Here is a 27,385-nt window from a genome sequence, read left to right on the forward strand (position 1 = left end):
ACATCCTTGTAAAGGGAACAATCATAGGGGAAGAGATGACAATCATAAATATCTATGCACCAAACACTAGTGCAGCCAACTATATAAAACAAATACTAACAGACATGAAAAGTTATATATGCACTAATGCAATTGTAGTGGGGGACCTCAACACCCCACCGTCACAAATAGAAAGATCAACTAGACAAAAAATAAGTAATGAAATACTAGAACTCAATCCAACTCTTGAACACTTGAACTTAACAGATGTTTACAGAGTCTTCCACCACACAAAATCAGAATACACATTCTTCTCAGCTACACATGGGTCATTCTCAAAAATAGACCACATACTCACACATAGAACATGTTTAAGTAAGTACAAAGGAATTGAAGTTATCCCCTGCATATTATCAGACCATAGTGCGATGAAATTGGAGATCCACAGCAAAAGAAACTCAAAGAATTTCGTAAACATGTGGAAATCGAACAACACATTTCTGAATAACCAATGGATCCCAGGGGAAATTAAAGAAGAAATCAGACAGTTTCTTCAATTAAATGACAATGACAATACAACATATCAGAATCTATGGGACACAACGAAAGCAGTCATACAAGGGAAATTCATAGCCGTGAATATGCATATTAGGAAAACAGAAGGAGCCCAATTAAACACCCTGATGCTGAACCTCAAGCTTCTACAAAAAGAAGAGCAGGACAACCCCAAAGCTCATACAAGGGAGGAAATTATAAAGATCAGAGGAGAAATCAATGCAATGGAGACTAAGTGAACAATACAAAAAATCAATGAAGCCAAGAGTTGGTCCTTCTAAAGAATCAACAAAATTGACAAACCTTTGGCCAACCTTGTCAGAAAAATGAAAGAAAAGGCCCAAATCCATGCAATTAGGAATGAAAAGGGTGAAATGACAACAGACCCAGCAGAAATCCAGAGGATCATCAATACCTGTTTCCAGAACTTATACGCCAATAAGATGGACAACACAGAAGAAATGGACAGATTCCTAGATACATATGAATTACCAAAGTTGAACAAAAAAGACATAAAAATTCTGAACAACCCAATATCAACCAATGAAATTGAAAATGTAATTAAAAACTTATCAACTAAGAAAAGCCCAGGTCCTGATGGCTTCACTGCTGAATTCTACAAGACATTAGGGAGGAACTGCTGCCACTACTGTTTAAACTCTTCAATGAAATTGAAAGGGAAGCAATAACCCCAAATTCATTCCTGGAAGCAAGCATCACCTTGATCCCCAAAGCAGAGAAAGACCCAACCAAACGGAGAACTATAGGCCAATCTCACTAATGAACATAGATGCAAAAATCCTTAATAAGATACTGGCAAACAGAATGCAGAAGATCATCAAGAAGATCATACACCCTGATCAGGTAGGATTCATCCCAGGGATGCAGGGATGGTTCAATACACGAAAATCAATCAATGTAATACACTATATCAATAGAACCAAGGACAAAAACCATATGATTATCTCCATAGATGCAGAAAAAGTATTTGACAAAATCCAACATGCATTTATGATAAAAACCCTACAAAAAATTGGAATAGATGGTCTCTACCTCAAACTGGTAGAAGCCATCTATGAAAAACCAACACCCAATATCATACTTAATGGTCAAAAACTGAAATCCTTCACACTAAAATCAGGAACAAGACAAGGATGTCCACTATCACCACTCTTGTTCAATATAGTTCTGGAAACATTAGCCACAGCAATTAGACAAGAGAAAGAAATAAAAGGAATAAAGATAGGAAATGAAGAAGTCAAATTGTCATTATTTTCAGATGACATGATACTCTATATAGAAGACACCAAGAATTCCACCAAAAGTCTTCTAGACTTAACCAAATTCAGTCAAGTAGCTGGTTACAAAGTCAACACACAAAAATCAATAGCTTTCCTCTACACAAATGACAGGCTCACTGAGAGAGAAATAGGGCAAATAATTCCTTTCACAATAGCATCCAAAAACCTGAAATACCTAGGAATCAACCTAATGAAAGAAATCAAAGACCTCTTCTCTGAAAACTATGGCACTCTGAAAAGAGAGATTGAAGATGATATCAGAAAATGGACAGACATCCCCTGCTCCTGGGTAGGAAGGATTAATATAGTGAAAATGGCCATACATCCAAAACTGCTATATAGAATTAATGCAATTCCAATTGAGATCCCAGCAGCATACTTCATGGATTTGAGAAAACAATCCAAAAATTCATTTGGAACAAGAAGAGACCCAGAATAGCAAAAGCAATTCTAGGTAACAGAGACATGGCAGGGGGCATCACAATCCCCAACCTGCAGCTATACTACAAAGCTACTGTGATAAAAACAGCATGACACTGGCAAAGAAACAGATCTGAGGACCAGTGGAACAGATTAGAAGATGCAGAAACAACTCCAGACACACTCAGCCGTCTTATCTTCGATAAAGTAACCAAACACCCTCACTGGAGGAAAGATAGCCTCTTTAATAAATGGTGCTGGAAAAATTGGGCTTCAACTTGCCAAAGATTAAAACTGGACCTATATCTCTCACCATGCACTAAACTAAAATCAAAATGGATTAAAGATCTAAATATTAAAATAGAAATTCTGAACCAGTTGAAACAGAGGTTAGGTAGAACCCTTGAAGACATCAGTGTAGGAAAAGATTTTATGAACAAAACCTCAGTTGCCCGTGAACTAGCACAAAAAAATCAACAAGTGGGATCTCTTCTTATCAAAAGGCTTCTGCACAGCAAGAGAAACCACCAGCAGTGTGAAGAGACAACCCACAAAGCAGGAAAAAAATCTTCACCTGCTCTTCCTCAGACAAAGGTCTACTATCTCGAATCTATAAAGAACTTAAAAAGATCAGATCTCCTAAATTTAAAGATCCAGTCTGAAAATGGGCATCTGAAATGAACAGACATTTCTCAGACAAAGTAGAAATAGCAAATAAATACATGAAAAAATGTTCAACATCACTGGTCATTCGAGAGATGCAAATGAAAACAATGCTGAGATTCCACTTCACTCCAGAAAGAATGGCTGCTATCATGAAATCAACCAATAACAAATGGTGGCAGGGCTGTGGGGAAAGAGGAACCCTGCTCCACTGCTGGTGGGACTGTAGACTGGTGCAAGCGCTGTGGAAATCAGTATGGAGATACCTCAAAGAACTAGGACTGGAACTCCCATTTGACCCCAGTATTCCACTGCTGGGGATCTTCCCCAAAGAATTAAAAGAATCATATCACAGTGATATATGTGTGCTCATGTTCATAGCAGCACAGTTTATAATAGCTAAAACTTGGAAACAGCCCAAATGCCCATCAATTGGAGACTGGATAAAGAAAATGTGGGTTTTTTAAATAAAATGGAGTACTACTCAGCCATAAAAAATGAGAACTCAGAGACATTTATAGCTAAGTGGATGCACATTGAGGCAATACTCTTAAGTGAAATAAATAGAACACACGTGTAAATACCGAATAGTTCCTCTGGTGTGAGAAACTGAAAGTGTAAATAAGGATTAAATGTATAATAGGTAATGTGAAATAGGAAGAAAAGGGGCAAAGGGGAAGGAAGTGGGAGGGCTAGGGGAAAGGATAGAAGGGAATGGGACTAATATGAGAAAATGGAAAAATAGGAACAAAATCTTTGTAAATAGGGAGGACTGGAGGGGTTGAAGGGAGGGCTGGGCAAGGGTGAAAAATAAGAACCAAGAGAGACTATGTAAAGGTGCAAATTTCCAATGATGAATGTCATTATATTGTATACCTAAAATGTGCCAATTATTAGAATGAATAATTGATAATGTAAAATAGGAAGAAAAGGTCCAAAGAGGTAGGGGGAGGAGGAGGGTCAGGGGAAAGGAAAGAAGGGAAAGGAAAAATGCTGAGAAATGAAAAAAATGGAAATAAAGTCTTTGTAAATAGGGAAGGGTGGAGGGCGTGAAGGGAGGGCTAGGAATGGGGAAAAAATAAGAACCAAGATGCATTATGTAAAGGTACAATTCCCAATGAGATATGTAAATGTGTTGTATACCTACAATGTACCAATAAAATAATTTAATTTTTAAAAATGACTGTAATTGGATACTGAATCAATGTATAATAAAAAACAAATGATTAATTGAATTTTAAAATGAAAATCAGTATAACCTAGAAGATAGTTCATTAACTTTCTCAAAGTCTGACATACATACATAAATACATAATACATATATATATTTACACTTTTGTAACTGGTCACTAGATAAGGTCTAGGCTGATACAGTGGAATGGCTAGATAATACTTAAACAATCTAGTTCAATAAATTTAAAAAATTGTGAGGAAGAAGAACTAAGAGAGTAGCTCCAATGAAAACTAACTGACAGACACAAGTAGCCTGTTTAACTTTTTCTCTTCTCCTAAGTACAAAACTAAATAATGAATATCATATACATAATGTCTGATTTTTTGTAAATTATTAACTTTCTCCAAAATGCAGCACTAAGAATTATAGAGAAACCTTTGGCGGGGTGGGGGATGAGGTAGAGAGAGCAAGATGCTACCTTCAAAGAAAAATAACAAGACTGCACAAGTATGACATTTCTTTGCCTGGAAATATTTTAAGAGGATAGCCACTTTGCTACCTTGTCCTGACTGTTCTTCAAAATCTGCTGAGATTCTTTGCTTGAGAAAACCTGGAAATGATGGAGTGTTGTGTATATGTAGAAAAAATAACACCTAGAAATCTGTCCCTCATCATATGCCCTGTCTCCAGATGACTGCAAGATATCATGGAAATGAAAAAGTCCTTCTTACAATAAATACACTTGAGCTTGGGGTGGTGCACTCCTATAGTCCCAGCACTGAGGAGGCTGAAGGCAGAGCGATTGCCATGAGTTCAAGGCCAGCCTGAACTACATAGTGAGAACTTGTCCAAAAAATAAATAAATAAAATAAAATAAAAACACCTGAAAAATCTCAAAGTCTATGATGTTTTAAAAGCTTATGAAATTCATTATTTTTCAAATTCATATACCAGAAGCCTTAAGTCATTTCCAAGTGTAGACTTCTATAGGTATAATCAAATAAAATAATTTTTCTTGAGATTGTATGTAATATCTGAAGCCTGGAGAGTTATCATTGTCTATGTAATTTGACTGGATTCAAGGTTTACTGCACAGCTAGGGGTGGGAGTGACGTGGCTCTTGATCATTCAGTATGGTAAGCACACTTTTCCTCACGTTGAGCTAAGCCTGAGGATAAGGGGTTTTTTTTGTGTTTTTTTTTAAAGAAATAACTATTGTTTGGGTGTGAAATAGATTGTTCTCTCTTTAAGTGGAGGCACCAGTAAGAAATGTTTTTGCCTCTTATACATTGCTGTGTGGCAGCCCTGTTTCTTGTACCATAAGAACCCTAACTTTCTTTCTTTTGTTGTCCCTCAAGGGTGGTCCACCTTTTCCTTTGAAATCATTTCTGGACTTTGGAACCTGACTTCAAAGCCTCTCTCAAAGAACTACTTTTTGTTTTTTCATTCTGCAAGGCAAAACTTCATAAGTCACAGCTTTTTCTCACCTTTTGTTGGATATGTGGAAAAAATTTCTTTTGCTGTGGAATGAGATTGGATAAGCAGAAACTTGGGGAGGAGAAAGAAGATAATACTCATCTTTTAGGCACTCATAGGAGCAAGGACGTGACATTGTTTTAGGTTTCTCAGTTTTGTTTTTCATTTAATGTGCATTTTTCTTCATTAATTACAAATTTGTGAAATAGGTATTATTATTCCTATATATGAAAATTAGAAAAACAGAGCAGATATATGTCCAATACCAGTGTGTGAAACTCTTCAGCACAATCTGGCAAACAATAAATATTAAATCAACATCAGTGTTATTCTAGTCATAAAAAGCAACACATGAGCCTTTACCTAAACATGTCTGTTGTCGGTAAGGGCTTTAAATCAACACATTTAATTATCACAACAACTCCATGAGGTGGGAACCAATAAAAAGATGAAAAAAGAAAAAAAAAAGTGAGTTTAAAAAGTGAGTTAATAACAGGTTATATAACTCACTCATAGTAAGTGTCAGGGACAGAATTTAAATGTAAATAGTCTGGTTGTAGAATCAGCTCTTTTAACCACTCATTACTCTATGATTTCTAAAAATAATTATGCTTAAACTAAAATATCAGTTTTACCTTCTTTAATACCTTTATAGTTTGTTATAAAGTTAGTAGTTATAAAATTAAAATTAGCAATCAGATAAAGATATTGGGATAATGTTTCCCATGGCCATGAACTGGAAGAACATTAGGGTTCATTTTCTAACTCAGTCTTTTGAAATTCAGATCAACCTTTGACCTTGCCTTTCCTCATAGTAATATTATAGGTCTACACTCTGCCTGAAGTTATTGAAGTGTTATTTACATGTCAAAAGCATTCTTGAGATTTTCCTAGTTTTCACTATTTCAGTATTTTTATGGGCCTAAACATTAAATGTCCATTTTATGATAAATATGATACCAGGAGTGGAAGCTAATATAATTGCAGTGATACATGTGTATTTTTTCCAGGCATATTTTAGGCATTTGTGATGCATCAGTAGACAAAATTTAAAACTCTCTGCCTTTGTGTGGTTTAAATTCTAGTAAATGTACTGTTTTCCTTAGAGGCATTGGTTCAGAGTGAACTGAAGAAAACTAGGATGGGCACCACAAGCTAGCACCTAATTCCACAATGCAAGGCATATAATTTCCATATAAAGAAAAAGATGTGATTATTCTCCCTAGGGTAGGTCTGGCGGTTGGAAATAAGCTAGGTCACGAGGGATAGGCGTGAAGATTTACTGTATACATTGACTAAAGTAATGAGCTGATCTGCCCCCTCAGTCCAAATCCTTAATTTTTGGTTAAAGGAGTGAGTATCTTTGGCCCAGATCACTAGAATGAGCCCGTGAAAAGGGAAGTCTTGTGCAAATAATGTATTGGATGAAATCATTCAGGGAGTCAGAAAAAGGATGGGGTAGAGAAAGTAAAGCCAGGCAAAGATGAGAGTTCAGAAATAGACTCATCTCATCCCATAGAGATCTCAGAAACATAAATTGTACCACAGAGGTTGATTTGTCCAAAAGCAAATAGGACATGATTTGACTGATCCTGGGTTGTAGTGGCTACCCTGTCCAAAGGGTCCAGGGTAGGTTGTCAGACCTCCAGCAGTGAGGGAAAGAGTGCTTAGGCTTAGTAAAGATCCAACTGAATTGTCAATAACATCTCCCGGGGGAATGGATGTGTGGAAGGTATAGGTGGGGATATAGAAATGCAGAGAATATTTGAATGGCAGGTGAAGAAAAAGAATATTGAAAATTGACTTCTTGAAAATTGAATATTGCCTTCAATATTCTTTCAATATTGAAAATTGATCTCTTTTTGCTTTGGGAGGTTGTTTATGAAATCTGAGATTGTATTTATTTTTTTTTCATTCACTCAAAAATCTTAAAGGTAGATAATTTAAATTTAGCAAAATATAAAACTTAGCGCTGTACTTTAAAGACTATTCTGAGTTCTTAAAGGAAAAAATTACTATCTTTAACTGATTTAATTTAATTTAATTTAATAAGGAAATCTCTTATATTTTGAAGTCAGAATATACAGATTTTCCTCGCAGGTATAATTTAAGTATCTTATCCCAAACACTCTGACTCCTTTTATTTTTCTAGCAAGAGTACTTATTTGTTTCCTACCCTTAGGCAAAATCTGCAATGTCAAGTTTCCCCATAAACTTCACCAGTAATTTTACTCATGGCCATATTTTCGCATTAATGTTTTCTGGATAGCCTCTTAGAAAGTAGAATTGGTAAAGGTGGAGGAGATATTACTAAGATTTTCTCCTAGCTAGGATTATCCCTTGGGACCCTATAAAGTGTAAAAGAGAGACAGAGAGTTGAAATGGCTGAAGTGTTTATTTTCAATTTGTTTTCTGAATGTTAACCATATGTGTTTATAGAATTGACATTGAACTTCTAAAATTAAATGTTAGTAATTTGTAATGTTCTAAAACACATATGTGATAAAATTTTATTATTTTACCCTAAGGTTTATGTCAAAGAGTATTGGCTAATGAATCAAATCACAACAAGCTTTTGCATGTTCAAAATGGTGTACAGATGTTAACTGGTATCAGTGGAGTGCTACCCAGATATAAAAAAGGATACATTTGAGTCATTTGTAGGGAAATGGATGCATCTTGAGACGATAATGCTAAATAAAATAAGTCAGACACAGAAGGTTAAGTATCGTATAATTCCTCTTATATGAAAAACCCAAAGTATAATTTAAAGAGCAAAATAAAACATAGATGTTAGCAAACAGGAAAGAAGACCTTTTAGAGATGGGAAGGAGATCTAGGGAAGGGGGAAGGGAGGAGGAAGGGGAAGTAAAGGTTCAGGTGTGATATGTGTGTACCAACTCCCCACAACGACTGTAATTCATTATCTATCTCAAATACATATTAATAAGAAAGAAAAAGATATTAACTAATTAGCCTTTTATAATGTTAATATTAAGAAAGATGTTACTGGATAATCTGTTACTGTATATTGTAATTGTCTTACTAACAAACTAAAGTCTCAGAATTCTCAATTTTAGTGTATATGTGAACATATATATCACAGCAGTGATATATAACATATATTAGTAATATATATATATATATATATATATAAATTTTAAATGAGGTTTCCAAACTTTCTCAATTAATGGCTAAGCAATTTATTTTTGACGCCCTTAGGGCGAAAGAAATACTTACCCACTCTGTTTATTAGGTATTTAGGTCCAAAGAGCTTACTAATAGTAGATTGCATAGTATCAATAAATACTGTTATTTTCTTCAAAATTAAAAATATTATTTAGATAAAACATATTACTTGGAACTCCTATAAGTTCACTGTGTTACCTAAGGATGCATCAGTACAAGGTATGGGAGCCATGATTTAAAATGCTAATTTCCCATGAGATGTCATGAACAATGTAGATAACTTACAGTTACTGTGTAAAATGAAAGTCCTCTAAAATTTTTCTTCCTAGGAAATCCCATTCTAAGTCAAATAAAAAATTATTTATCTTCTTCCTTTTTCCTTATACAGTATCGATCGTAGGCTCTATCTTGACTTAATTTTTTTCTGTTACAATTATAAAGTTTGAATTCAGTGAAAGCATATTTAGTTTCTACTTCAAAGGTAATTTAGATATTTTTATTCAAATATTTAAAATCCATTTGTTGATTAAATCTGTGGAGGATTTAGAGAGGGAAAACAACAAAATATTTTCTGATTCATTAATCCATAAAAAAAATACCCTAATGTTGAGTTTCAGTCAAATAGTTTGGCTGTAGTTTAATTTGCTGTCGTTAAAATTCGTTGTTTTTTTTTTTTTTTTGGTACCAGGCATCGTACTCTGTACCTTGCGCTTGCAAGGCAGGGGCAGCACCACTGAGCAAATCGCCGGCCCTATAGTTAAAATTCTTAATAAAATTAGTCAAATATTGTTCTGAACTAAATTTCCAGGCTTCATAATCTCTTTTTGCTGAGCCAAATCAACCTCTTCAGCCTCTCATTTTTTCCAATTGTTATAGTTCATAGTAAATAATGTTTATTATCATTAGTCCCTGATAATAAAAACTGAGTATAAAATATAGTTAGTAATAAAATTCTGTCAAGAAAGAACTCTACCTGAATGAACCCAAATTTTTATGATTTATGTGCACTCAAATATTTAAGAAGACAACCCAGGTCCTTTGTTTTATATGTCTTTTCCATCTATATCATTTTCGTTTGGGAAGGCAATGAAACCAAACTATAAGCTTCACTTTCCTAGCCAAAACTGTTTGTCAAGATATAAAGATGAAACTTACTTGTACTTTTCTTTCTTTCTTTCTTTCTTTCTTTCTTTCTTTCTTTCTTTCTTTCTTTCTTTCTTCCTTCCTTCCTTCCTTCCTTCCTTTCCTTCCTTCCTTCCTCCCTCCCTCCCTCCCTCCCTCCCTTCCTTCCTTCCTTCCTTTTTGGTACCAGGGATCAAACTCTGGACCTTGCACTTGCAAGGTAGGCGGTGAAACCACTGAGCTAAGTCCTCTGCCCGAATACTTGTGCTTTCAATGTCATCTGCTCTAGTATCCTTCCGGGGCAGTATTATATAGCAAAGGAAAGATTACTGGGCTAGAGGGGTCAAAAGTCCTGGGATTCAGGGCTGCCTTTCCTGTTTTGTGACCCTAGCTGAATCACCTAATTTGTTATAGATTCAATTTCTTCATCAATAAATTTGGGGACAGGTAGGATAGCTCTTAACATGTTTTCAAGCTCTAGTATTATATGATTTTACTGCATCTCAGAGTGCACAAATAAAACTATAACCTATATACAATCGTGTGTATGTACATGTATGCATGGATTTAAAATTCTCCCATCACTTCAAAAGAAATTTTAAAGCTGTTGAAAGGCAAATGCTATGCCATCATTGCAACGGTGGCACTGAATACCTACAACCAACTTATGTCAAGCTCACGAGAATTTGGAAATGATAAGGGAGTAGATCCTTTGGAACTTAGGTCTCTAGAAGTTCATGGTGAAGTTTGAACATACACTCCCATCCTGTCAGAAAGGATTTTGAACTTTAAAAAATATTCATAGATAAGTCTACAGAAAAGAGGAAAACAGAAATTCCTAGGCACACACCAGGCCCTAGATTTTATCCCCTGCACTATAAAAAAGAAAGTTAACATCATTTAATTTTACACATTTACTTCAATTATTTCAAAAATTATTGAATGCTACTATACCAACCACATAAATTGTAATTATTGATCTTTCTGCATGTCACTAATGAGGGAAGAAGAACACTAATGTTTAATTATTGTGTTTAAGTTTGCACAAGGATAGTCAACCTGCATCTTCCTCAGCTTTTGTTTTTATGTTTTTAAAAATCTCTGATCTCTTCTTTCAAATAAGAGCACTAACTTTTGTTCTGTATCTTGTTTTATCTTCTATAAAAATAGGTCTCTTTAATAACAATTAAAAATATCTATGTACTGAATGTCAGGACACCAAAATTCATAAAACAAAAAGTACTGAACTTAGAGGCCAGGGATTTAGCTCAGTGGTTTTGCCGCCTGCTGTACAAGCGCAAGGTCCCAAGTTCGATCCCTGGTACCAAAAAAAAACCCCCCAAAATAAAAAAAATTAAAAAGTACTGAACTTCAAAGGACAGAGAGATGCCAACACATTCATAGTGGGGAACTTCAACACCTCACTCACACAATTTGACAGGTCAACTAGACAAAAAAATCAACAAAGAAAAACACTGTTGAACAAATGGACTCAACAGAAATCTACTGAATATTTCATCCAACAACAGAATACACATTTTGCTCAGCAGCACATTTTCCAAAATAGGCCATATTTTAGGCCACAAGCCATGCTTAAATAAATCCAAAAAATAAAATAAAATAATCCCCTGCATACCATCAGATTGTAGCAAAATGAAGCTAGAAATGAACAGCAAAAGAAGCTTCAGAAACTATGCAAATACATGGAGCTTAAATAACACATTGTTGAGCAATCAATTTATCAGGGAAGAAATAAAAGTGTTCTTATAATCAAATGGCAATAGAAGCACAATATACCAACACCTATGGGACACAATAAAAGTATTTGTAAAAAGAAAGTTTATAGCTGTGAATGCATACATAAAAATAATAGAATGAGCCGAAATAAATAACCTAATGATGCAATTTAAGGTCCTCGACAGACAAGAAAAATCCAAATCTAAAATTGACAGTAGGAAAGAAATTATAAAGAGCAGAAATTAATGAAATTGAGGCTAAAAAATTTTAAAGAATCAGTGAATCAAAGAGCTGGTTCCTTGAAAGAATGGGAAAAGGTTCTGGGGATGGGGAAGATGAGAGGGAAAAAGGAAGTAAAGAGGAGCAAAATGCAATATGTATGTGTACCTATTCCCCAAAGATGAATGTATTTACTATGTTCTGCAAAGATATACTAATTTAAGGGCCGGGGATTTAGCTTAGTGGTGCCGCTGCCTGCCTCGCAAGTGCAAGGACCCAAGTTCGATCCCTGGTACCAAAAAAAAAAAAACATACACTAATTTAAGGGGTAGAGAATAGCTCTCTTTAATTAATTAGGTTGTACCCATATATTCTGAGCCAGAGACTTTACAGAAGCATTGTTGGGGATCTCTTTATCATATATTAATGATCTCTTAATCATTTATTTGTCAAAGAAATGTTTCATTTGTTTATTCTCTTTTTCAAAAATTTCTTTTTCTCTCCTAGAATGAGAATGTTAGATGTGATAAGGAAATTCGATTGAGTGAATTTCCCAAATCCATAGATTGGATTAAAATCTAACAAATTCCAAATTCCTGAGATTAAATTAAAATCTCAACATACTACATCCTACAATTTCAATTTTTTTTAAAGAGACGTGAGAAGGGTTTATTAGAGATTTTTAGGACATACTCAAGAGCAGAGTGTCGGTGCTCAGAGAAAGTGAAAACTCTATGGTTTAAATTTTTCAAATGTATTTCTAAATACCTTCCTACCACTTCCAAATAAATTGCGATAAGGTGAGGGGAGCATTAGCATCCATATTATTCGTAGATTAAGAAACAGAAACAAGAAAACTAACTTATCTGAGTTCCTATGACTACAAAGGCTGCAATATAAATTAGCTTAGCTCTCAGCCTCAGCATTTGAGGAAGAAGTGGAATGTATACAATCCGCTTCAAATATCATTTGGACCTCATGGTGCTACTTCTGAGGTTTTTTTAATTAAAATTCTTGTTTGTTACTCCTTGAAAATTTTAAACATATGGTGTTATAACTTATAAGATTCCCTTCTCTTTCAAAACAGCAGAAGCAAACCTCAAAATCTCAGATTAGGGGCATAGGTGTGATTTGAACCATTATTTTGATGTCAAAATGATATATATAGGTGGATCATTTTGAATATAATTTAAAATATGAAACATAGTGTACAATGTTGATCCCAGTGACCAGCAAAAGTCATGATCCAGGCTCCAGATTGACATCTGGTGCAGAGCTCAAGAGAAAGACCATGTAAACAACAAAAGGGCCATATGTGAAAGAGTTTCCAAATTTTTTATTGCTCTCTTTTGAGCTTTGAGATGATGATGCTTAATATTCAAGAAAGATGAAAATAAAAAGAGAAAGGAAGCAAAACACCCTAGCTCAATGGTGATTGGTAGAGTAATTGTGGGCATGCCCCCAGGATGATAGCAGCTTCTATGTAATCAATGTTGGCAAGGCTGGGGAGAACTGGGCAGGTCCCAAGAGATAATGTTTTACTCAGAAATCCACTCAACCTAATTTCAGTAATGTACGGCTGTGGAGGGGCCTGGACCACAGCCAGAAAATAGGGCCATTAGAGCTCAGTGTGGGCGATGGCAGCTGGGAACACCGCCATCCTTCCAGCAGCATTGCAAGCAGGATGCCTGGCTGAGCAGGCGGGCAGCCGCTGCTGCATATGCTCCTGGTATTTGCTCACCAACAGAATGCACAGTCCTGCTATTCTCACCCTTTCGAGGAAATGAACAAGATGCATAAAGGCAAGAGCTGCTTCCGGAATCTATTTCAACAAGGATCAGAAAGCAAGTTTAGCATACATCTTTCCAAAGACCCCTGTGAAATTGACCACTGGAATCCCTTTTGTTTTTTAAAACTGCCATTTCACTGTTTCAAAGGACATAGTTATACCCCTCTACATCTTACATTTTTATTTTTGCCTTAAGAAAGGCAGAAGCTGTGGATCAAGAGTGTGAAAACTACTAGGGTTTTCTATTTTTCAAAATCTATGAGACTCATTAAAAATAAATAACTTTGTAAACTCGAGAGAAGTGATCCAGCAGAAATTATGCCCCTTTTTGCTGACTACTTCTTGTCTGATTTCTCTCCTTTACCACTCTCCAAAAAACAACACCTCATTATAGGAACCACTAGCATATAAAGGCCAAGACCATATGGATTTTTGCTTTGTGTTTTCATTATTACCATTGTTATATTTACAGTTGATACAATTATATGTGGCACACAGTAAGGGTCAGTTTCTTGCATTGGGTGAATAAATGAATGAACAAACATATTTGGCCTTCCATTTTTAAGCACCTTTTGAGCATGGAGTATTAATAATACATGATTTTGGGGCTGGGGATTTAGCTCAGTGGCACGGCACCTGCCTGCAAGCACAAGGTCCTGAGTTCAATCCCCAGTACCAAAAAAAAAAAAATGCAAGATTTACTCTCTCCGATGTTAATTTTTTCTATCTAAGTTAACACATAAATAATAAAATTCATGGAGTCAGCCAGTGAACATGGTGAATTCTAAGAGGTTTTGGGATTTGGAAGAGCATAGCTAGGTTACAGCTATTTGTTAGATACTAATATAATTTGTCCAAATTGATTGGATATACTTTCTGATACTAAGTAGTAGTCATACCATTAAAAATATATATAAAATATATACATAAATATATTATATATATATGTGTGTATAAATATGTGTGTGTGTGTGTGTGTGTGTGTGTGTGTGTGTGTTTTAACCTGGCTACTATAACAAAGTACTAAAAACTGGTGGCTTTTTAACACCAATTTATTTCTCATAGTTAGGAAGGCTGGGAAATTCAAGGACAAGGTAGCCTTTCATTCATTTTGTCTGGTTGAGGCCTACTGTCTCATAGATGGCATCTTCTGTGACCTCATATGGTCAAAAGAACTAGCTAGCTCTCCCTGGTCTCTTTCATAAGGACACTAATCCTAATCATGGGTGCTCCACCTCCTAAAGGCCCCACTTGCTAATACTATTAACTTGGAAATTAGGATTTCAACATACGAATTGGGGAGAGAGAGGGCACAAAACATTCAGACTATAGCACTGTGACTCAAACGCTTTTCCTGTAATATGTTAACCGAAAGAACATTAATATTAAATTTTCATATTTAATTTGAGTAAAAGTACTATTCAGTGCTAAACTGAGAAGGGAAATGCATGTTCTACTCTTTATCTTGCTGGATTCTGCTGTTATCTCAGTAACTTCAGGTCTCACTCCTCGGCCAGATTCACACCTAGTTACTTCTACTGCCTTGTTCAATACTAACTGGCACTGAAAATCTCATTTCAGTCTTTTAGATTCTACACCCTCTTAAGCATCAACTGCACAGGTGGAGGTTGATCCTTAGATGAGGAATGTGGTTATTTACCCTAATTGGATTGTGGTAATTGGAGTGACCAACTGGCCTCAGCTGTTTGCCTGTCTTTGACACTCACCAGGATGATCAAAGTTTTGTGCAAAATACTGAAAATTACATGTTAAGTCATCTCTAGCATTTACAAATTATATAATTACTGCCAGAAAGTGCCAAGATTAGATTTCATATTATGAAAGATTAATCAGGATTTTTCCCTCCATTTGAGCTGCTTTTAATGAGACAAATTTTTAGATTTTGTAAGCTACATAGTTGTGAACTCCCTCTCTTAGTTTCCAGTCTGAGTCTATTATGCTTTCTTGAGCTAAGGTAGGAGGAGAGAAGTAATCAACAATAGAAACTTCCTGAATGCCTCTGTCCTAGGTTGGAATTTGCTGCCATTTATTCTTAGTGTGACTTAATCTCCTTGTGCCTCAGTTTTCCCCAGTTGTAAAATAAAGTGATTAAGGTAATCATGAGAATGATTTGAAGTGATACAAGTATGCTTACAAATGTTCTCAGCACATTGTAACAGCATAACATTAATGTATTGAAATATTTTATACAAAGGGACAGGAATGTCATAATTTTATAGTTCTTTCAAACAGGTAAATAGAATAGGCTAGAGATATAGATAGATAATTACATCGGCAACATGATTCCTTTCCTATCATGACTTCCTCAGGGCTGGTATGTACCTGGACTTCAATTTTCATATCAATAAAATGAGAATGTTTACTTGTTCTTTCATTCAACAGGTATTTACTGAGGACTTTCCCCCTATTTTGTCTGTGCTAGACACAGGAGATTCAAAGTTGAACAGAAGTAGATACTGCTGTATCCTTTAGAGAGGCTGTAGTGTGGAAGATCTTAAATGTCCTTCTCATTCTAACATCCTATGGCTATGAATTTTATTGTCTGTTTAGGGTACTTGTTTTGGTGCACTGTTCTTCAAGAGTTAATAATTGTCTCATATGAGGGCTGGGGATTTAGCTCAGTAGTTCCGCTGCTTGCCCTGAAAGCACAAGGACCGGAGTTCATTCCCTGGTACCAAAATAAATAAATAAAATAAAATAAAATAAAATAAAATAAAATTGTCTTGTATGAATGGAAAAGATACAATGCTTTCTCCCTAAGGTGGGAAACAAGGGCAGATATACCTACTCTTTATCTGTCCATTAAACTTTGAAATATAGGCCAAACTAAAATAGTCTGGCAATAAAAAGACACAATTAGGATAGGATTGGCAAGGTAGAAGTAAAATCTTTATATGTAGATGAAATGATTATCTACAGAGAAAATACTAAGGAATCTCTAGGAGCCCCTAGAACTTGTATTTGAATTTAGCAGGATTAGAAAACACAAGGTATATATAAAATTTCAGGTCTATGTATACTTGCTATAAATGAAGAATTGGACATTGAAATTTAAAAGTTATGTAGGAGTACAAAGGACCTAGAAAAGTAAAAAGAAAAACAAAAAAAACAGTGTTGGAAGACATTTATCACCTAATTTTAAGACTTCCTTTAAAGCTACAGTAATCAAGCCAGTGTGGGCGTAAGGAAAGACATATAGATCAAGGGAATAAAAGATATATATATATATATATATATATATATGGCATTTTTGCTGAAGTATGGAGTACATGGCTTATCTGTTGAGAAGCTTCTGTTCTACTTCTAGTCTCCTGATAGCTTTTACCATGAACAGCTGTAGAATTTAGTCCAATACTTTTTCTACAACTAGTGACAGGATCATATATGGCTTTTTCCTTTCCTCTGTTAAAATGATGACTTTTTGGGGGTGGATCTTCCAATGCTAAACCAATACTGCCATCCCTGTAATAAAACCACTTTCTACATACTGCCAGATCTGACTTCTAATAGTTTGTTTTATTAAACAAATTTTTATCTATGTTCATACTTTTTTCTTCTATTATCTTTATCCAGTTTTAGGATTAGCACAATGTTGATTTCCTAAAATTAGGGGAGAACTGTTCCTTCTTTTTTCTGCTTTAAATTTTTGATATAATTTATCAGTTAAAATGCATATGAGCCTGCTATTGTCATATAGGTAGGTTTTCAAGCTAGGAATATACCTTCTTTAATAGGTGCTATTCAAATTTTATATTTCCTCCAGAGTTAGTTTCATTAATTTGTCTTCCAAGGTGCTTCTTAGAAGTTGTCAAATTTATTTCAAAAAAGATTTTTTGTAATATGCTTTGTATGCCCTTTTAAATTCTGTAAAAATCTGTGGTAATGTCTTCTAGATCTTGATATTATAATTTTAAAAATGTATACTTGATATTGTGTAATAGGAAGAAAAGGTCTAAAGGAGTAAGGGAAGTGGGAGGGGTAGGGGAAAGAAAGAAGGGAAAAGAAAAAAACATGAGAAAAGGAAAAAAAAGGAAACAAGGTCTTTGCAAATAAGAAAGGGTGGAGGGGGTGAAGGGAGTACAGGGGAAGGGGAAAAAAATAAGAACCAAGATACTCATGTAAAGGTACAAGATCCCAATGATGAATGTAACTGTACTGTATACCTAAAATGTACCAATAAACTTAATGGAAAAAAATAAGAAGAGTTAATAATTGTCAGTTTAAAAAGCTACAGCCTTAAGAATTCTTTATAAATGGAGTAGGTAGCATCACTCAAATCACTACATTTTTAGGATGGATTATAGTTAAGTTATGAACCCTAGAAAATAAATAAGATTTAAAAACTTTAGTTAAAAATGAGTCATGCAAGATAAAATTATCCTTCAGGGCTTTTACTTTTATTTACCAGACTAGCCTGATTTGTTTCTATAAACCAAATATATTTTTAAGAAAATAACATTTTCTGCCACAGAGAATTTTTGAAACAGTGTTGTTAGATAGATGTTCCAAAGAAAGAATTCCAAAAATGTATTTGAAGTGGTGGTAGATATAAATATTAAGTTTTTTTCTGAATATAAATAAATAACTGACTGATTTGAAGGATACTGCATTTTTATGAGCTCTTCTAATGATCTCCTTAATAGGCCCCATTTCTCTAATCTCAGCATCTTCTCCTAACACCCAATCCATTTTATTTAACATTGCTAGTTTAATCTCTTTAAAGCATTGCTGTATTATTCTTCTGTGTTTGAGGGTTTTTTTGGTTTTTTTGGTACCGGGGATCGAACTCGGGTCCTTGTGCTTGCAAGGCAGGTGGCAGAACCACTAAGCTAAATCCCTGGCCCTGTGTTTGAGTTTTTAAAAGACTATCCATTACCTTTAAATATAAATTTTTTAGCCTAAGAAGATTCCATTGAGTCCAGTTTATCTTTATAAGAAACACTAGCAGCTAGTAGGCATTAAGAGGAGAAAAAGCAATAGCAAGAGATTTATTTTTAAAGGACACAGATTATTTTAAATAACAGGACATGTTCAGAAAAGAGTCTGGAACTATTGTCACCAGAAAGACCTACCCATAAAACTGACCCTTGGCTGGAATCAATGAACTTTATTTTCAGATGGTTCTAAAAATTCCCTCATTGATAAAAGTGGTTCCCTGTGTCTAAAATCTGTGAGCATACAATGTAGTTTAAGCTGAACATCTGTTTTCCCTCTGGGAGTCTAGACTTGTTGTGTACTGGGCAAAGGGTGACCACACGACCAGCCTCCAACACAGATTCTGGACTTGGAGGCTCAAGTGAGTGTCTATAATAAATGATATTTCACCTGTGTCATCACAATTTATTGATGAAAGAATTGAGTATATTCTTTAACCTCACAGAGAGAAGACTCTTAGAAGCTTGTGCCTGTTTTCTTCCAGTTTGCCCCATGCAACTTTCCCTTTGCTTTTTGCTTTGTGTCCATTCACTATAATAAATTATAGCCAGGGATAGGACTGTTAGCTGGGTCCTGAGTCCTGCTAACAAATCACTGAACCCTACTAGTGGTGGTCTTGGAGGGGTGAGGATGACTGGGGTGTTATTTGTTGGTATCACAGGTAATTTCAGGCTGATTGAATTCTCTTTAGATAGGCTGACATATTAATACACTATCTTATAGCATAAGTCAATTAACTGAGTTGTGTAGGGAAACTTTCAAAGGGGGAAATCAACATTCAAAAAGATGGAAAGTCTTATTTATTAAGCAAGGCAATATTTGCCCTATAAATATTCACTTGAAATGTGTTGGTTGAAAGAAACTGAAAACTACAAAAGTGCTTTAAAAAAGAGTTTAGTGATTTATCTCACAACTAAGAGGTAGGAAGAAAGATGTCCAGGGATGGTACAGTCACTCAGTAATTGATCTTTTCTTGCTGTTTTGCCATATTTAAAGTATACATTTTTGTCTTCATTGTCGCAACACAGCTGCTACATAACCAGGTATTATTTGATATCCTAGTCATTAGGATAAGAGAATCCAAAGGTCAAAACCAACTCTGCTATCTTTGGAAAATGCTGACTGGCCCATACTGTTATGTAGCCATCCCTGCCTCCAATAGGAGCTGAAAATTAAAGTATTTCACTTTGTAGTTATACTACTAGAAATTAGGATGAATGCTCATTAACTCACATAAATTATTACCATTATTCTGACACTAATTGAATGGAAAAACAAGATGATTACTGATTCCCTATGTGAATGTCCCGTGTATTGGTACCTTGTAGCAAGGCTAAGGGTAAAGACCATAGCAATGTCTGCTGAGTGGACAACATTCCCTTATTATTACACCTTTGTTCTTAGGGTTCTCCATATGTGCTACTGAAAAGTTTCCCAAATGCCAACTCCTGAACTCGGACATTGTATTACTGGGGTAGATATAATCTTTTTATCTTAAAGTTCTTACACAATGGTATGAAAAGGAGAAATGTGTTGTAGCATCACATGATCAGATGAAACAAAATATTAACTCTCATTTTTTTCCTCTACCCTATCTTGTTGTGTTTTCTTCCTCAGAAGCTGTAGATGAAACCAAACCTAAGGAAAGTGCCCGGCAGGATGAGGGTAAAGAAGAAGAACGTGAGGCTGACCAAGAACATGCCTGAACTTTAAGAAATGGCTTTCCACATCCCTCTCCTCCCCTCTCCTGAACCCAGTCTCTCCTGCCCTCTCTCAGCTCCACTCTGAAGTTCCCCTTCCTGTCCTGCTCACGTCTGTGAGTCTGTCTTCTCCTACCCACCAGCCCTCTTTCTCTCTGTGTGGCAAACATTTAAAAAAAAAAAAGCAGGAAAGATCCCAAGTCAAACAGTGTGGCTTAAACATTTTTGTTTCTTGGTGTTGTTATGATGAGTTTTGGTAATGATGATCCAATCATTTTGGGAAATTCTTGCACTGTATCCCAGTTTTTTGATCTGGTGCGTGTGGCCCTGTGGGAGTCCACTTTCCTCTCTATCTCTCTCTGTTCCAAGTGTGTGTGCAATGTTCCGTTCATCTGAGGAGTCCAAAATATTGAGTGAATTCAAAACCATTTTTGTTTTCCTTCTTTTCAATGTGATGGAATGAACAAAAAGGAAAAAAATCAAAAACCCGGTTTGTTTTAAAAATAAATAACTAAATAAATAATAAAGCAGATGTGCCAATTAGCGTAACTTGCAGCTCTATGGCTCCTTTTTCAATCTGAATATTAATAAATCATGAGAGTAATCAGATTACAGTGGTCCTGTGTTTCTGTTCCATCTTTCTGATAGGTAGTTGGACACATTGGGATCTTATATTTCATCTTTCTCCTGGCCTCACAGCTTGACACAAGCCACTCTACTAAATAGAGATGAAGCCTAAGACCCTGGGCAGGACCAGTGGTTCTGGTTCTTGATGGGATAATTGGGCACCAGTTTGCTAAGGCTGCTATGACAAAGTGCCACAGATTGGATGGCTGTAGTGGATATTTATTTTCTCACAATTCTGAAGGCTGAAAGTCTGAAATCAAGATGGTGCTAGCCTTGATTCCTTCCAAGGGCTGTATGAAAATGATCTCCCACAATCCTCACTCCAGGGCTTATCAACGTGCCCTTCATATGCACAGAGCAAAGCCTCTATGCATGTCTTTGTGTCCAAATGTCCTCTTTTTCTAAGGAACCATTCACAGTGCATTAGGGGCTACCCTACTGACCTCACTTGAACTTGGTTACCTCCCTCAACACTGTCTCCAAATAAGATCATTCTGAGTTTCTAGGCATAAGGGCTTCATAAGAGAGAGGTTCATGAAGTTCAGCCCGTAGTAGTCACTAAAAATTGCTTTTACTGAGATGTTCAGAGTATTTTCATGATTCAAGAAATGTATCATTTATCTAGTGAAAAGTTATCACAGGTTTTACTAGGTTAAATATTATAGAAACATACATAATTCTGAAAACTTCCCCGGCTTTTACTCAGCTTATTTATTTTAACCAAAATATTGATCTAGTTCATTCTATTGTTTTCTTCTTATGAACTTCTGTTACACATCCATCCCCATACAGGACAAGTGTCATATACTTGATTAATTATTATTGTACTAGCTACTGATGATAGAATACAGAGGAAAGGTATACATTTAGTATTCACCATTAGTCTTTTTCAAATTTTCTCCCAGTGTGAGTTTTTTAAGTGCCTTCTATTAGAAGGTAAATAGGTCTCTTGGGAAAAAAGCAATGTTCTTAAGTCCTGAAGTATCCATTCTGTTTATTCCTGCTTAACCTTCCTGGTGCAAATTCATAAGAAGCCATATGCTGCCCTGGCCTTAGGTTTTCTCTCATAGAAAAGGGGGACTTCCTTCAGTTTCCTGCAATCCTCTGCATTTCTAAACTGGGAAGAAAATCTAAGAGTTTCTGTTTGGAAAAACTTCTGTGTAAAAAAGAAAACCCCCAAAGTAATGAAGATCGAGGAAATAAATTATTTTAGGAGGTACAATCTGTAACTTTGTAACTGATCATTTCTCTGTTGAGCTAGTGCCTGCTTAGTGCTTCAAAGAAAGCTGATGTTATATGAAGAACAAAGGACAAGTCCTCCTCGGACCAAGAAAGTTTTTTCTAGTTACTGACACTAAATGAAATTTCATTGGGAGAAGCTACCACATACAAAAAAGTCAGAAAGCATCAGTACCATATACGGACACGATTAAAGAGTTTGACTTTATTCTGAGTCAGTAGCCTTTCAGTGGGAGACTTTGGAGCAAGTAAGTGTCTGGGGTTCAATCATGATCTGATTAGGGTCTCATCAGGCATGGGATAAAGTGATAGAAAAGGCTATCCATGGCTTAGAGCCAATTCATATAGAGTGGCTGGCAAGTAACTGGTTTCTTTAAGAGTTCTCCTTTACCTTAACATATTTTTGTAGAATAAATGCTTTAATTTCTCCAAAATCTGCAACTAAAAGCAGGATTACTATGACTTAGAACAATTCAACTTCTTCAAAGCACAATTCTAAATGTCCTCCACTAAATTCATATTCTTACTAAAAGCAATACCATAGGATTTTAAAAACATCTACTAACATAGACTGTTTAATGATCTTAGCCCTCATGTCAGAGTTGGAATTCTATTTTTACTAATTAGTTTCTATTTTTTGTTGTTGTTTTTTGTTTTTTGAGACAAGCTCTCACTATGTAGTTCAGGTTGCTCTTGAACTTACTATGTAGTCCAGGCTGGTCTTGAACTATTTTTATTTAATTTATAAAATCTTATTTCTTAATTGAATTTTAAAGGTAGGGAAGACCCATAAGTGGGGCTTACAATGATCCTGAAAGGCATAACATGGAGGATCGCAGCCTTTACTTTGATACAAAAACTATACATAGCATACATAAAGTCAGAGCAAAACTAAAAAGCATGCCCAATTGAAATCCCAGAAACATAGGATCTAAATTCTGTTCAGAAAGCAAAACAAGTTATTGACCTTAAAACATTTACATCTGGATTACTTTGAAAAACTGAAACTAGGTTGAGGACAAGTACAAAAAGGCCTCGATTAGACAGGTGATTCTTTCAAATGAAAATAACATCATATTCTGGGCATCAGATCCAATATATCCCATTGGCAGCCAAACCATGGCCTTACCTATAGGAAATAAGATCTTTGAAGTTAACTGCATTATTTGAGTCTAAAGTATTCAGGCATGATGTAAAAAAATTTGGGTTTCTTTGAAGATAAAGGAATTTCTAAAATAGTCTTTATTGCTATCACCCTATCCACACTGTGCTAGTCCTCCAATCATTTCCATCATACTCTATTCAGTGGTATAGAGCAGAAATTTAGAAAGCAGCCTGATTTTTACTTTTTTAGATAACATTTAATTCATGAGAAAACCTGCTGCTGTAGATTCCAAAAGAATGAATAAAATGTGTGCCTAATGCTGTAGCCAACCCTGCACTTTCCTTGGTCAGTTTGAAGTGATCCGAGGGTTCTTTTTTTTACAGTAGTTCCTTCCTATACTCAGCTTCTAAGAGAAATGAAGGAGGGGTTACTAAACTCCTCTAAATAAACCAAGTTATTGAGAGGTATTAAAAATGCACTATTCTCAACATGGGCCACTTCCATGACAGTCAGTACTACAGTTGAGTTTGAAGCCTGAACAATGGAAAAATCAACTTCATGAACAATTTCCATGCATCAGTATTAAGATCATCAAAGGTTCCATTAACTTTTTCTTAATTTTCCTATAATTGTCTGCTGTCACGGAAACATAGCTTCTGTTCATCTGGCTGTAAAAATAACTTGGTAACCCTTCTAGATAAATGTCAGCTAATAAACATAGTAATAGAAATATTGGCTTCTTTATTTCAAACAGAACTCCTGTATCTCTTTTTGCTTAGGAGGTTAAAACCTAGGTCTGCTTATCATGCACACAAGGCCTGCATTCATGTCCATCACCACTCTCCATCAGATTTTATCCCTATATGATTACTATTATACCCTTCCTGGTAAACAAGACAGGTACCAAGAATGTGGCCAAGTTCATATCTATGAGGATGATGAGTCATTAAATGCTCTTGGAGAGTACTATTAAAATGACAAGGACATTTTGAATGTGTGTTTTCCAGAGAATTGGTTACTTGTTTGGTTTTCTTACAGGTATATGTCATTGTTGTTAATTGCAGTATGTTTAGTGTTACAGAGCTATCTTTCTGAGGACAATTCCAATAAAGTGAGATGCTTCTATACAGCAGAAAATTATTACTGGTTAATCTCATGTCACCAGGTTTTGGAAGTACATGTAATTGTCAAAAGAATTTTAAAATAATTCTAATGTTTACTGAAATAATGCTATTTTGTTGGAGAAACAGAAAGTCTAAGTAATGTGAACAAAGATAAAAACAATCTATGATTTACCACTGAAAATTAAGAGAAGTTAATATTTAGTGATACAGCCATATAGTCTGCTTACTTATCTGCCTTCATCCATTGTCATATGTCATCCATTTATGTTTATTTATATTCATATGTGTATAGACATCTGCCTAAATATGTAGATATTTAAAACAAAAATGGGTTCATGCTGTGTGTATTATTTTGTAAACTGTTTTAGATATTCAATAGCAAACTGCAGGAATTTTTCACATCAATAGATAGACATATACAACATTGTACTTGAATAGGTACACTATGTTTTATGATTTTATAAGAGAATTTACTTAACCAGATCCATAAAAAAAGAACAACTGTGTCAAAGGACATAAGTACTTTAAAGGCTTTTGATGCAGCTTGCCATATTAGAGACAGAAGACTTTAAAATTCATGGTTGCCACTGCTACTTCCCAGTGCCGTGCCAAGCCCTATTGAAGCCTGAGACAAAAGGAAAAATGAACAGCCCAATATACCCTTATGAAAGTATTGTCTGATATTTTGAATCAAGTGGGAAGGTTATAAAAGCTCTACAATCAAAACTAAAATTCTATATAAAGGCTTATGTTGCTCAACATGTGGACAACCCCCATAAATCTGTCTGCTACTGGACATGGGCTGTATTTCCTAGCGAGGCCTAGGAAAGGAGGGCTGATTGGAAGGACTGATGCCATTGCACAATAATGCACAATGATAAAATGGACAAATCCATTTTTATTTAAGAATATTGCTTTGGTTTTTTCATAAATATTTTTGTATTAATTTTGATTTTGAAATATTGCAGTCAAATAATATTTTGATTACTAACTTTTTGGTATAACTTTAAGTTTCACACAGGTAAGTGCCCCTCTTGCTTATGTTAAACCTGGCCCTGCTGCTTCTAAAAGAAATGCTAGACTCAGTGATTTCCAAATGATATGACTTGTTTCTAGTTTGTGTCCTGGGAGGGGTCATTGTGCTTACACTTGATCTTAGGTAAAAGGCCCAGAAGCGATACAGGGGTCATTGTGCTTAAAGACTGGGTCTGCAAGTTGGCATTGTTGAGAGGTGTGGGAGTCTTTGGGAGTTGGGTCCTAGTGAGAAGTTTTTGTTTCACTGGGGGCATGAGGTAGTTCCCGTGGGCCCCCTTGGAAGTTCTTGTTTGAGCCTTTGAGTTCTGACAAATGTGTTGTTATAAAGGATCTAGAGAAAAGCCAGGCATGGGGGTACTTGCCTGTAATTCCAGCTATTAAGGAGGCTGAGGCAGAAGGATCTTAAGTTTGAGTCCAGCCTATGCAATTTAGTGAGATACTATCTCAAAATAAAATGTTTTAAAAGGGCTATAGATATAACTGAGTGGCAGAACATTTGCTCAACATGCACAAGGCTCTGAGTTCAAACATTATAGTGTACACATACACACACACACAGAGCCAGCCTTGCCCCACCCAGCTCTCTCCAGTCCTGGTTTAAGAGGCAATCACTGGCGCATTCCCACATGTACTTTCTTTCACCAATGCTATCTATGTTGTGAAGTAATGTAGCCAAGTGACCTGTGCCATGGAGCCTATGCTATATAATTTGGGCATCCAGCCTCCAAAAGTGTTACCTCATAGTAACCTGCTTCAGGTAATTTATGATAGGCTTGGAAAGCTGATGAATACATCTCAAAAATATTTTCTGATAGTTAATAGGCAGCTGTGGCTATATGAGGTCTTAATGATACCCAGAAACTGTAAAGCTTAAGGATGAGTGAGAATATCAGAGCCTGAGAGTTAAGGGTCTAACATTGCTAGAAAGTTCATAGGATGATGTTGAGAAGTCTTTCTGCTTTTTAGAGAAAGTATTGCTGTGGAGTAAATGTTTGTGTTCCCCGTAATTCATATGCTGAAACCTAACACCTAGTGTGATGGTACTTGGAGGTAAGGCCTTTTGAGGTAATCAGGCCATGAAGGCGGAGCCTTCCTGATGGCATTTGTACCTTTATTAAAAGCTGAAAAGATACTGGCCCTTTCTCTCTGCCTCTTTCCTATGTGAGAAGTTAGACTTTTATAGTCTGGAGAAAGGTCCTCACTAGACCTGACCATGCTCACACCCTGATCTCAGCCCTTCCAGTGTTCGAACTGTGAGAAATAACATTTCTGTTTCTAAGACACCCAGTCTGTTGTGCTTTTGTTGTAGCTGCCAAAACTGACAATGATCATATGACTATGAAACAGCTGGATATAGGTTAGAAACTGGTTTGGACTGTGGAGAAAGAAAGAATTTGTGACCTATCTAAACACTGAAAATAAATTGAACTCTAAACAAGAATAACAGTACCAAAACCAAATCACCAATTTGTGATGCCTAACAATCAGTCTCCACTCCTTGGGGCTATATTTATCTAAGAAGAATATAGTGATGAAACTGGACTTGATCACTTGAAAAATCATATTCCTGAAAACCTAATTAACTAGTGACTCTGATAAATTAGAATACTAATAAGTTTTGTGGCGACTAAGTACTTATTAATTAACTAACTTTGGATGCAAAATTATGTTTAAAGTATAAGTGAGAAGATGAATATTTAATTTTATACTTAGGAGTAAAAAACAGAAGTCTGTTGGAATTTTTTTAAAAAGCAAGGGAGAAAGAATAATGGTTTAAAAGTTTTTTTCTTTTCAAAAAGACCCAGGAGTGTGAGAACCACAGTGGACTAAACGCAAGCAGCATGAACAAGCTGCTCTGTAATATTTATCCTAATCAACAGATATGCAGTTGCATGTGGAAATAGGGAGACCAGAGGAAATTGCTAAAATGCAACTTAAATGAGACAGCAACCAGGTGAAACCCAGAAATTTTGGT

The 27,385-nt window shown here is 35.5% G+C and overlaps 1 protein-coding gene across 4 annotated transcripts in view; it reads left to right on the forward strand.

Moving 5' to 3' along the window:
* Positions 1–20,889, forward strand: part of Gap43 (growth associated protein 43) — a 135,415-nt gene extending 114,526 nt beyond the window's left edge. For all 4 annotated transcript variants that reach the window (XM_087215812.1, XM_087215800.1, XM_004835680.4 and 1 more), the window contains one exon: positions 20,198–20,889. In XM_087215812.1, coding sequence (XP_087071938.1) covers positions 20,198–20,286 — 89 coding nt within the window. In that variant the 3' untranslated portion in view covers positions 20,287–20,889. The remainder of the gene's footprint in view (positions 1–20,197) is intronic.
* Positions 20,890–27,385: the final 6,496 nt, after the last annotated feature.

This window comes from Heterocephalus glaber, unplaced genomic scaffold (genome assembly GCF_053883595.1).
Source record: "Heterocephalus glaber isolate CG9 unplaced genomic scaffold, H.glaber_assembly_v1.0 deba00000122, whole genome shotgun sequence".
In the NCBI taxonomy this organism is placed as follows: Eukaryota; Metazoa; Chordata; class Mammalia; order Rodentia; family Bathyergidae; genus Heterocephalus; species Heterocephalus glaber.